Source organism: Coccomyxa subellipsoidea (assembly GCF_000258705.1).
Source record: "Coccomyxa subellipsoidea C-169, whole genome shotgun sequence".
Classification (NCBI taxonomy): Eukaryota; Viridiplantae; Chlorophyta; class Trebouxiophyceae; family Coccomyxaceae; genus Coccomyxa; species Coccomyxa subellipsoidea.
In genome coordinates this window covers 746038-758256 of record NW_005178035.1, presented here as the reverse complement: position 1 = coordinate 758256, position 12219 = coordinate 746038, and the positions used below count along the sequence as shown (strand labels likewise).

The 12219-nt window shown below is 52.8% G+C and overlaps 3 protein-coding genes across 3 annotated transcripts; 1 reads left to right on the top strand and 2 right to left on the bottom strand.

Moving 5' to 3' along the window:
- Positions 1-1149: 1149 nt before the first annotated feature.
- Positions 1150-2396, bottom strand: COCSUDRAFT_15651 (TK-domain-containing protein; the record flags this gene model as incomplete). Its single annotated transcript, XM_005647571.1, has 4 exons — positions 1150-1353; positions 1549-1632; positions 1791-1915; positions 2072-2396. 4 exons carry the CDS (start codon positions 2394-2396, stop codon positions 1150-1152), a joined length of 738 nt encoding a protein of 245 aa, XP_005647628.1.
- A 1560-nt stretch (positions 2397-3956) lies between these two features.
- On the bottom strand, positions 3957-5506 carry COCSUDRAFT_3171 (SET domain-containing protein; the record flags this gene model as incomplete). The annotated part of the gene is made up of 5 exons (XM_005647570.1): positions 3957-4121; positions 4436-4563; positions 4629-4799; positions 4946-5211; positions 5319-5506. Coding segments are annotated over 5 exons (918 nt in total), but the record flags the coding sequence as incomplete, so codon positions are not given.
- A 1536-nt stretch (positions 5507-7042) lies between these two features.
- Positions 7043-9970, top strand: COCSUDRAFT_4494 (P-loop containing nucleoside triphosphate hydrolase protein; the record flags this gene model as incomplete). The annotated part of the gene is made up of 8 exons (XM_005647569.1): positions 7043-7207; positions 7371-7507; positions 7644-7720; positions 7824-7970; positions 8191-8297; positions 8778-8989; positions 9283-9538; positions 9878-9970. Coding segments are annotated over 8 exons (1194 nt in total), but the record flags the coding sequence as incomplete, so codon positions are not given.
- Positions 9971-12219: the final 2249 nt, after the last annotated feature.

Below are 12219 nucleotides of genomic sequence, written 5' to 3'. Positions count from 1 at the left end.
TAAACATTTCTGAGGCTGCAGGGTCTGCAGTTGGATTCTACATGGAAATTTTACAGACTGGGATTCGGTAATGCTTCAGTCAGGAATGCATGGCGCGCTTGCATGATCACAGCCTGTTGTGCGAGCTATTGTGGATACAGGCTTGCAAGACAGCCAGTGGTGCAGTGCAGGCTTTTCATGCGTTGACAGTTGATGACTTTGCAATTCCTGCTGGGAATTATGAGTGCTGTTGACATCAGAGTGCAGCATGAACAGGACGCCTTTATCCAGCATGCTGCTTTTACACATGAACATTGCTGCTTCCATGATCAACAGGCAGTCCTCGGGGACAGATCGAGTTGCCATTTCCTACTTGGGAGTAAGTAGGCATTGGACACATTATAGAGTCCTTTTATCATTAAGGCGTGCAAGAGGAGTTGCTTGCTATTGCATGTATTCTATTGTCCGAATTTGAATAGTCGCTTGCTTGAATTTATCATTTTAGACACTAACTGTCTCTATCGCATGCTAGCTAGCGTGCTAGATTGCAGCGCTGCAATCTAGCACGCCCCTGCCATTGGCACATGATTGCCAACGCTGCATGCCACTGAACTTAGATCCACTGGTACTACCACTGGGAAATTCTCACCCAAGCAACAAATTTTTCTCCCGACCTCCCCATGCTCCACTGGGGGCTGCAACACCTAATCGCAACACCTTTTTTGCCGCCAGAAGCTTCCAACAAATTATTCACCTCATACATTTGCATCTGCAGATCCATCAGCTCCACACTGTCCGGCAACACCTGTCCTGCCAGCTGGAAGCCTATCACATGCACCGCTGACAACTTCGCCACCTGTACTCTGTTCTCAGAGAGCTTCTGTAGGCTGCCTTTGTACTAAATTCTCGTAAGTCAGATTGTCAGTTGAGCATGCTTTTCCTGCTGGAAAATGGGACAAAGCAGCTGGCCACTCAGCGGAGAGTGAGGGCCTGCAGCGACAGACGCCGCTCCTCAACTTTCTCAGCAGCCGCCGGCGACTCCGCCTTGCGCTGTGCGCTGCCCGCTGCAAAACGCGTGCTGCGCCTCTTCGGCCTGTCACAACATACGATTTTCCATATTGCTTTGTGTGCTGCAGGATACTTTATGCCATGGCTGCATGGAGCAGTCTCCTAGGATGCAGGTCCTGGCAAGATCAGGATGCTTAGAAGCCAATGACTCGTATGATTCAGAAGAAGGAAGACAGAGGGAAACCTCTGAGCTGAAGTGGGAGTTCCCTTGGGCTCTGGAGCGGCCGGTGCACCACTCCTCGAGTCATTGTAGGAGTGGTAGCAGGCGCGGCACGAAGCCACATAGTTCTCAGCACCGCCCACAACCTGCAAAATCCCTAAACCTGGTCACACTCCCATCTGCATTGATGACACTGGATTGAGAGGCCACAGTGCATGCCATGGAATACTATGCCTTGAGGGTTCTCACAGCCCGTTTCCAACAGCAAAGGCTCCAGCAGATGTGAATATAGAGATACATCGAAGGGCAGATGCCGGCCGCAAAATATAGATCAAGCGCACCTCAACTTCCTGCTCATTGCCAAGCCTGTGGGTGAAGGCTGCCTCGCGATGGCAGCCGCTGCACACCGCTCGGAGCTTCAACACCTGCGCGCATGTCAGCCGCCTGTGGAGAAATTGTCCAAGCCATATGAGGATTCTGAGCACCTAATGAAATCCACATGTGATTTATTGGGACAATGCCAGCTTGTTATAGTAATGATGCTGCGCTGGAAGGTAGGACCAGGGGACAGAGGGTGCAGAACCTCTTCAGCCAGGGGAATTAGCTCGAGTATGCTATTGAAGGGCTGTCTTTGGAACGTGCCATCCAGGGCTGCGATGATGACGATCTTTCCCTCATTGGCCCACCGTTCCGCATACTCCACAACGTCTGCAAAGATGGATAAACAGTCCTTCTCATCTGTTTGATGTCCCCAGCCATGATTCAGAACCACCCATGGTGCACATTCAGCTTTCATCATGGCCTGCTCAGGAAAAGATGGGATATCATGCACACATAATAAACAGCATAAACCCTCTGTTGTACCTGGGAAGAATTGCCCTTCGTCAACGCCAATGACGTTGTAACAGTGTGCTGCATTCTCGACCTGGCTCAACTTTTCGACAGACTTTGCCTTCATTCCAGTTTGATCATGCGTGACCACACTGGCGTCAGAACCGCAGCGATTGTCGCCCTTGTATGCAACCAAGAGGCATTTTTTGTATTGCCCAAATCTCCTGGTCCGTCGTATCAGCTCTGACGTTTTACCGGCAAACATGGGACCCAGAATGAGCTGGATTTGTCCATCGTCTGCAATTAAGCCCGAGCTTGCGCCGGACAGATAGGAACGCGTGGGCCCCACAACAGCCATCAAGAAATCACTTGATGGAAGTCAGGTTCAACGTCGCCTGGGAACAGATCCAAGCACCATCTGCCCAAAAACGATGCAGCGATAATGATTCTATTCAAAATTTCCTGAACATCAGTCATGGCTTTTCCATGTTTATTGGTACCCCACATCTGCAGCTGTGCCCTTCAAAATTCGCAGCACGTTTCTCATTACCCCACAGCTTCTGGAGTATGGGAAGCTGGTTGTAGCCCCCTGCTGGGGCAGAGTCTGCTCAAGTTTGCAAATGTGTTGGATGTTGATAAATTTCTTATGAATGACCAGTTATAAGTGTTAGCGTCTTCCACGCATTTCTAGGCAAACTAATCAGCCAATGGGTATTTAAATTTTACAGAATCTTGCACAACATTGTGCATGCATGCATCTCGGATGGCAAGGTGAATGTTCCACAGTGTGCCAACAAACTCTCTTGTTCAGATCTTATCCACATGTTCAAAACATATTATTCAAGAAATTCTAGCGCTGCATGCAGCAGCTCCTTCTCTGTCACTACAAGCCTCAGAGCAGCCACCCTAGCTCTGCTGCTTTCATTGCGGCCTTTCCCACGTTGACCCAACCCCTCCTCTTTCTCCAGCTCTCTCAAATCCTCTGCCAGCGATGCATGCCTATAGCGCTGCAGCCTCTGCCGGATGCACTGTGCCAGAGCAAGGCACATGTCGCCTGTCAGCACTCCGCACTGCCTAGCTACTCTTATGTCTGTGTTGCCGATCTGCGCTGGCAACTCTCCTGTTGCACTGGCCCCCTGCTCTGGTGCTGCGCCTGTGCTAGTCTTCTTTGTGTGGCAGTCACCGTTGTGCTGTTCGCCGTCATCCAGATCACAATCTACCTTTGCTGCCGCCGTCCCATTCCTGCCAGCAGTGTCTGCATCCCTGGCACCCTCACTGCGCTGCTTTTTTGCCTCAGGCCGCTCAGACACTGGCTCGCTGACCCCTGCGGTGCCCTCCTTGGCGCCCCTTTTCCTAGAGGACCTGGGAGGGTGGCCAATCTCCGACCGGCACTCCTTGCCCGGCTGCTCTGCTGTTCTGCATCCCGGGCTTGACTCATGCTGCCTGTCTGCGGAGCCCTCTGGCTGCTGCTGTACAGTGCAGAGCTGCAGCGCATCGTCCAGGCTTTGCCACTTGCAGAACTCTGCATCGGACGCCAGCAAAACACGCAGGGCTACCAGCAGGGAGGGGCCAATGCAGCCGCCTGGAAGCACCTCAAAGGGCTCCCTCTCCTCATCCAACAGCTCACTGCATGCCATAATTACTCACTGCATGTCAGTGCTGTACTTATCAGGATGGCTCCACAGCAGGCACTATCCTTGATTCTGAGCCATGGCAGCGTAAAAAAGATGGTGCAAATGGTCGCTGTCATTAGAGAACAGGCATGTTGTGAGCCGTATGTGATCAAGTACAAGAGCTTCCACTGCTGCTGCCAGGACAGTGAAGCTGAGAACAAGGATCGACCAGCGGCCCACCTCTCTCTGGAGAGGAACCTGCAGCGCTGTCGGCAGGCTCTGTCGCCCACAATGCGCCGGGCTTCCTCTGTTAGGGCCCTTTTGTCCAGGAGCACGGCTTCAAAGGGATTCTGGCGCAGCGCAAAGCCGTACTTCACCACCAGCTCTGCGTTGCCGAGCTCGCCATAGGTGTTGTGTACCTGCTGCCCCTTGGGCACAGGAGATGCCGCAATGATCTGCACACGCACATGCTATACCTCGTCATTTCACCAAGCCCGGTATTGTTGTTTGATTGTGCAACCGGATGTAAGATGGGCAGTGGACTCGATCCACAAGCCTCCTCTTTGTAAGCGAGCTGCTCTACCAAATGAGCTCAGAAGTCTCTCTGGGCCTTGTATCTTGCCTCGAGGCCAGGCAGGTAGGGATGTTTTTGGCACACCTCAAGAACCTCTTCACCATCGCTTCTCGTTGCTCCACAGATCCCGATTTCAAGGCGGTACTGGTCACCGCTCCCTCCTGACAGATTCAGCATGCTGCCCCTCGTCACAGCACGAGGAGCTCTCACCTCTCCTTGTGTTTCTTCTGCATCCCCTTGCCCATTCTGCTCACTAATGTCCACATCAGGCTCCTCCTCTTCTTTTTCTTCTTCAGAAGCCTCTCCATCCGCAGTCATGCACAAAACTGAGGGGAAAACTTTAGGATCAAGAAGATCACTAGAACAAGTGTTTAACTTGTATTATGACAGCAACGGTCACAACACAAAAAGCACTGAGCCTGTATGAATGAGGGCTGACCTGATGCAAGGGAACTGCCGTCCTCACTGGAGTTATCTTGTTCGTAGCAGTTGGGTTCTACGACGTAGTCATCAGAGAACTGTACAATGGCCGCCTTGTGATTGAAAATATCCGCCAATGGCACCATGGACATTCCTGCACAGACACCAGTCATATTGGCATGTTTGTGGACATGTACAATGCAGCTTGTCTAACATTTAGCAGAGATGGAGAAAGGCACATTAGCATATTTTGTGGAAAAACAAGGCACAAACACAGTGAGTGTTCCAGTGGATCCACACCATGGAAGGAATCGACTCCAAAGGCTCTGGATGCAACCCAGGAGGCTGCCACTCTGAAGCTCTCAAGCGTGAAAGAATCTGCTCTCAGCCGATCCGCATGCTGCTCTACCAGAGGAGGAACATGCGTCTCAAAATCCTCCTGCGTAAGCTCTTCATCCTCTTGCGGCCTGTGCTCCGCCTCTGTCCCTTGCAAGAGCGACCTCTCCTGCTCAGCCCAGAACAGTGGGAGGTACTCTCGCTTGTGGAGTTCTTCGAGATATCCATGCCTGCGTGTGCACTGGCACTTTTGACAGAACCACCAATGCACAGTATGCTGCAAGTCATCATTTTCTCCCTGATTGGCAGCAGGGGATGATCACAGAAGGCTCCTCACCAGAAAGACTCCTTGCCAATGCTCAGCTCGTACATGATGGCTATGATGAGGCCCAAGCCGCCTCTTATCCTGTGCTGCTCCAGTATATCTGCTATGCCTGTGTTCTGGACTGACAAGACGGCCGTCTTGGGTATCTCACACAATCTTTGACCTTCGCAAAGGTCTTGCACAGCAAATACTCCCAGTCCTCCATCGATCGGCCGCAGCTCGACGAGAGAGGTATCTAAGGATATAACAGCCGATTTCAGCCATGCGCCTATTTTCTTAGTCTGCCCTGTCATTGAGGAGCCACCCTTAGATCGTTTCCAGATTGCTCCAGATCGTCCGCCTCTAAATCACGAGCAGACGATCAGCACAGTAGTGTATTTAATCAAGATGACATACGATAGTCTCAACTATGTTGCAATCTTAGCAGGCAGATTGAATGTCACACACTGAAGACAACAAGGGCGGCCTCCAGTGATGACGCCTTTGCCTGCTTCGTGTGCTGGGCCAACGTCATCATCTAGTCCATTGCTGAGTCCAAGCATTCAGAGCAACCCAGAAGGCAAGCGCAGACATTGTGAAATTGTCTATGAGCTCATGATCTGCACTTGGGAGTCCGTTCCTCTCTACTGCAAGTCGCCTATGATTCCAGATTGTACAACGGTTACTTTTTTTGGAGCACTGTAAATCTTGTTGAAGCATGCGCTTGAACACAGTGACATTCAAATAGGGATGCAAGAAGACGAGAGGAGAGAGAGCTCGAGATTTTGCAGTACCTCAGGAAGAGGAAGGCAGCTTCGAGATGTACATCCAAGAGAATTATTTGTGAAGCCGTGTAGAACAGCCGCTGGACGAGGGTCTGAGTTAAGCCACATAAATGCCAACCAGTGGAATGGGATTGCAGCCTTCCCAAAGAAACGCAGAGTGGCAGACTTCTCAGCACCAGCTGCCCTTGCCAAGAATCCAGGGCCGGCCACATGTGCAGGATATACACCACAATATTCCGATCCAAACACAGCAAATCTTCGCAGAAGGGAGGCAATGCCAGAGAGCAGCAAAAGCACATGTATTCCATCTGGGGCCCAGCTTATCACCGGAGTACATCCAAGCAGGGGCCTACTCCATGGCAGCCCACAGGTCGCCCAGGTGTCGACTTCGCCCGTCTGGTCAGCAGTGGGCGCAGCAGGCTCCCTCACATGCAGAGGGAGCATCCCAAAGAGGCAGCAGCAGCCAGGCAGAGCTCACTGCCTTGCCAGAGAAGGCAGCCCATTCAGTGCCCCAGCCTTCAGTGCCGCCACAGCGGCTCGCCCATTGAGCGCACAATCGAGCTTGGACAGTGCTGGAGCTGCAGCATCATGCTCCAGGGGATCTGTAGCAGGCGTGTCAGACAGCCAGCCATATATATGGCCTGCTGCGTCTGGTGGCCGGAGCAGCCTCAGCGACCAATCCAGAAGCCCAGCATTGGGGCCCACTCCCAGCACGAAACTCATAGCAGATCAGGAAGTGACAAGCCTGCCCGCCAAGAGTCCGCCATTGCGACTCTGCCTCTCAGAATACGGCCTTCCTTATGCAATCACCCAGGTAGACACATGAGCTATTCCTTGTCCGGTGACACATGATATGCGCTGCTTATACTCCATTTTAAGAGATACCATTTGGAGGTGTGCATAATGTCATATATCCTAATTGTGAGGCGGCATTTCTTTTCGCAGGCGTATGCAGAGAAGGGGGTCAAGGAGATGTATCCCTGGCAGGCAGCTGCCCTGGAGTGTGGCGTGGATGGCAGCAACCTGGTGTACTGCGCCCCAACATCAGGAGGGAAGTCTCTCGTGGCAGAGGTGCTCATGCTGCGGAGGCTGCTGGCCACTCGCAAGCCTGGAGCTAGGTTCACACGCAACAAGCAGGTGATCAGTCAGCACAATTGATGCATGTCTGGGAATGGTCTCGCATGTGTCTACATGCCTTCTTTCTAGGCTTTCATGATTATCTTGACAAGAACCTCCCCTGCTTCCGGCCAATGGGCAGTGTTAAGGAGCTGATATTATTGTGCAAGTGCAGGAATGGAAGTTTGCGCTGTTCGTGCTGCCATACATTAGTGTAGTTGCGGAGAAGACAGCAGATTTCACCGACATCCTGCGCTCGACAGGCTGCAAATGCAAGGGCTTCTATGGCAATTCTGAGAATGGGACACCCCTGCAGCCAGGGTACTCTTCACACACTCTGTGTTTTACCCTGGCAAGGCTTCCTTCATCTGCATTACTGTGAGTAATGTTTTGTCATGTGTGTGTATGCGATCTCAAGAATTGCCTCAAGTCAATGGCATGCTTTGCTGATGTGCAGGAGTGAGCCGATCGCGGTTTGCACAATTGAAAAGGCAAACGTGGCCATCAACAGGCTTGTTATGGAGGATCGACTGGGTGCGCATGTCTCTCTAGGCTCTGCTGTACCAGTCTCGTCCAGCTGAAATTCTTTCATGTTTCAAATTAACTGACTAAGACGAGAGCAGCATTTTCGGTGCAGATGAGTTGTGCTGCGTTGTGGTGGATGAAGTGCACATGCTGAACGACCAACATAGGGGCCCATCTCTGGAGCTGGCCATCACCAAGATCCTCCACTCCAAGCATGCTCCCGCCATCCAGATCGTGGGCATGTCTGCCACCATGGGTGGTATGCATCAGCCCGCTCAAAGGGCATTTCACAGTGCCTGCTTTGTGCATGATTTGACAAACATCGTTGGTAATATGAAAATATTTTCATGTCCAATCTCAATATAGTCACATTCTAGGCAAACAACCCGTTCCCAAAATTATTTTGACTATAATGCGGATGTGCTTATAACGAGTGTGACTATCAAGATGTTTGACTGTATTGGTTATGTGGTGCGCAGGCGTGGATGCGCTGTCCAAGTGGCTCAGCTGCCGCCTCTTCCTGACCAACTTCCGGCCGGTGTCCTTGACAGAATACGCCGTCTTCCAGGGCAACGTCTTCTCCAAGGTGTGTCTAATCTACCATGCATCACTACAATCATAGTCTATCCCCCTTTGTGTTTCTCCCAGTCCTGGGTGGCATCAGAGAACCAATTTCATTTCCTAGATTTGGAGCCAATCTCCCCATGCGTCATAACAGTCCGAGCCTATTGCCTCTTGTCTATCCATCCGTCCTGGGTGACATCAGAGAACCAACCCCTTTTCCCAGATTGGAAGTCACAATATCTGGCGCAGCGGAAATCTTTAGTCCGCCCAATCGCGAGGAGCACCTGAGAAAATGGGCCCATTTGTGTTATGGCCTGCTCAAATGAATCATGCTTGGATCAACCGAGCCAAAGACAGAGACTGGGGAGAGCTCTGAAGCTCATAAGAACCGCAAATTAACAGATAGGGGAAGAAGATTATAGAACAGCGAACCTGGAAAAAAGTACCTGTGTGCGGACAGTCTACTTATGCATGTCTCGAGATTTTACCGTGTCTCCTGCAGGGCAAGGCAGGGGAGGATGAGTTGGTGCCGGTGCGCCAGCTGGCCGACAGCGATGCGCGCGACCGGGATCTGCTGCTGCCACTGGCTGCTGAGGTGGTGGCAGAGGCCGGCTCGGTGCTGGTCTTCTGCGCGTCCAGGAAGCAGTGCCAGAGCTGCGCCGAGATGCTCGCCAACCTGCTGCCCAGCCACATCCCAGCTATTGCCGAGGTGCAGTACTCATACCTGCAACAGATCCCTTGATATGAGATACCACTGGAACCCCTGGTTCTCATTGTGTACAGTATGAATTCTGGCACCTTTGAGGTTTCCAGTGACACCCCTTGTGGTCCATCCAATCAGACGCACCAGTACTACTGACTTGAGAGTTGTCCGAAAATCCCATTTTGCTCAATAACACGGGGTAGTAGCTCCTAAGCCCAGTACCGACAGCTCCTAAGAAACACATACCATTGCTTCTGTGACATGTGTTTACGGTAACGATCATGCAGGAAGTGGTGCGCGCAAGGGATGAGCTGGCGCAGGCGATGCGCGGCGCGATGGGCGGCTACGCGGACGCAACCTTGGAGCGGCTGATGCGTGCGGGCGTTGCATGGCACCACGCGGGGCTGACGCTGGAGGAACGTGCGCATGTGGAAGCCGGCTACCGCGCCGGCACCATCCGCGTGCTATGTGCGACCTCCACGCTGGCGGCCGGCATCAACCTGCCTGCGCGCCGCGTCATCCTGCGCAGCCTATGGCAGGCAAGGAGTCCCTTCATATCTGTGCCTTCACATTGCTTTAGCTGGGAAACATCTTCTGTCTGGATGCTTTAGTCCCATCTATCAAATGAAGGGTGGTGGAACATCTCTCCGAATACCTTTAAGCACAACCACCTTAATACTTGAGACACCCTACTACTGCGATGCAAGCCACTGCAGACATGTGGTAATGAATCTGTGATTTTTGCCAGCAGCACTTATCAAAATGGAACATCATTGACCATGTCAGCCGCACGTTCGACCTGCAATGCACTGAAAAGCCCGATCCATGGAAACGCCCGATTCATGGAAAAGCCCGATCCATGAAAGCACAAGAGGAGAAGTGATGACTGTGCACTGCAGGGGCCGGGGCCGGTGTCACGGGCGCAGTACCTGCAGATGGTGGGCCGGGCCGGCCGCGCGGGATACGCGGAGGCCGGCGAGAGCTACATCATCGGCCAGGGCCTGCCGGAAGCGCCACGCGGCCTGGGAGACTGGCAACCAATCTGCGAGCTGCTGCACGAGCCGCTCCCGCAGCTGCGCAGCCGGCTGATGTCACCGGCCGCCGTCACCCGCGGCGCTGATGCGCTGGAGCACGCTGATGTGGCGGCTGAGGTGGCGTCTGACATGGCGCCGACCGCGCACTTCCAGCGGCTGCTGCTGGAAGCTATTGCCAATGGCTCGACGTCTGGGCATGCTGACATCGAGCGCCTGCTCTGCTGCACCCTCATCAGGCACCAGGTCACCTCTCGCTCTCCTACTATTGTCCAACTTTCCCATTCACTGTCTTTTGCCACCCTTGTCTATGATATACAACAGGCATGCAAACCGTTTGTTGGATCACAGCGCATACCAGCCATGTGCGGCAAAATATGTACAACATTGATCTCTACAATTCTAGTCATTTGAAGTACTTTATCAATACTCATGATTGGTCTTCATGTGTAGGCGCCAGCGACGTTTGTGGATGCAACAGTGAAATTGGCGCTGCGCTCGCTGCGGAACAGGGGCCTGCTGTCCTTCCGTGCGCTGCCCGGGGATGAGAAGCCCAAATGGCGGGCCACTGCCATGGGCAAAGCCGTGCACTCCTCCTCCCTGCCCCCCCACCTTGGCGAACGGCTGTACAAGGTAACGCCCTGCATGTGGCTTGCACTGGCAGCAACCTGCCAAAGACATGTCATTTGAGACAATCCCGCTGCCGTCCATGGCTGTCCTCCAACGCCATGAGCTTCTGCTTTGAGGCTCAGCGCAAGCGCCGAAGAAAGTCTTTCATGCCATCCATGGCAATGGTGCGCCCCTGGCACATAGTTGTTGAGGGGCTTGCGCACGAGGAGGAGACAGGTTGGAAGCAACGTGTGTATCGACATAGCTAGTGGCAACGGGACTGCGTGTACAGGAGCTGGAGGCAGCTTTCCGGAATGTGCCGGTGGACGATCTGCTGCACCCGGTGTTCCTGGTGATGCTGGAGCACCCCTTTGACATCTGCGACTGGGCCGCCTGGAGCGCTGCCTTCCACGGCCTCTCCAAACACCACCGCCGCGTGGCCGCAGCCGTCGGCGTCACCCGAGAGTGCGCTTGCCATGTTTTTCTTTTTTGCCTCTTTTCACAGGACAGCACCACTTTTGTGTGCTTTGACGTGGCGCATAAAAGCAAGGGGAGTAAGGGGTGCATCAAGTTGTCAATGCGGAATATCTTCCTCTTTATACTCCTCTCAACAAGAGCATACAAAAGCCATTTGCTCTAATTGTGGAGTGTTCAGAGTTTAGTACGTGTAGGAGAAGGGGCTACAAAACGCGCTAAAGTGTGCAGCATGAAGCTAGACAGGCAGGGCAGAGAGGCAGCTGCCATGTACATCAAGGAAATTTTTGGAAAGATAGTAGTGGATGTTGAGTAAGATGCTGAAATGTATGCAGGCACATTCTGATCCGCATGAGTGGTGGCAAGGCGGACGTGGCAAAGGACAAGAGCCACGCCCGTTTTGCAGCTGCCTGCGCCGTGAATGACCTGATGTGCGAGGTGCCAGCCTGGAAGGTGGCAGAGACCTGGGGCAAGCCAGACACTGTCTCCAAGGCCGGTATGTCTTCTGGGAGCCTCTGAGAGCCTTACGTCCTCTTCAGGTTTTGCCCGTCTGCATCGTTCCTGTCGCGCAGCTTTTTTTGATACCAACGAGTTGGCTTCTGTGCAGGCCTTTCTCGTGGACAACTTCAGAAGCTGCAGGTGTGCAACTTTATTACCATTATATCCCTTGCACCACTCTCAACCTGCGTATGTACTTGAAAAGGATCAACCAGACTTTTGCATTGAGATTATTGGATGCATGTGCATGTGTATGTGTATTGTAAACGAACGTAAGTATGCACGTGTGCACACCAGGCTGATGTGGCGGGGTGGGCGGCCATGGCAGCACTGCTGAGTGCGTCGGCAGGTTGGCTCAATCTGGAGCCGCTGCTGATGCGAGTCAGCCAGCAGGCCACTGCCGGAGCCTGCCCAGAACTCCTCGACCTCATGCAGGTGTGGATTTTATCGCGATGTATCGCAGTGCTTCATCCTATAGCGCCACCTGGCAAAGCAGCTTGGAATCATGCCCGAGGGCAGCATTTACTTGGTTTTGTCTTCTTTTTGTGTTTGCAAGGGCTTCTTACTGCTGACAAGGACTGCCTGAAAGTTTGTGGCTCAGATCCCAGCGTGATATCTTCCAAATCAAA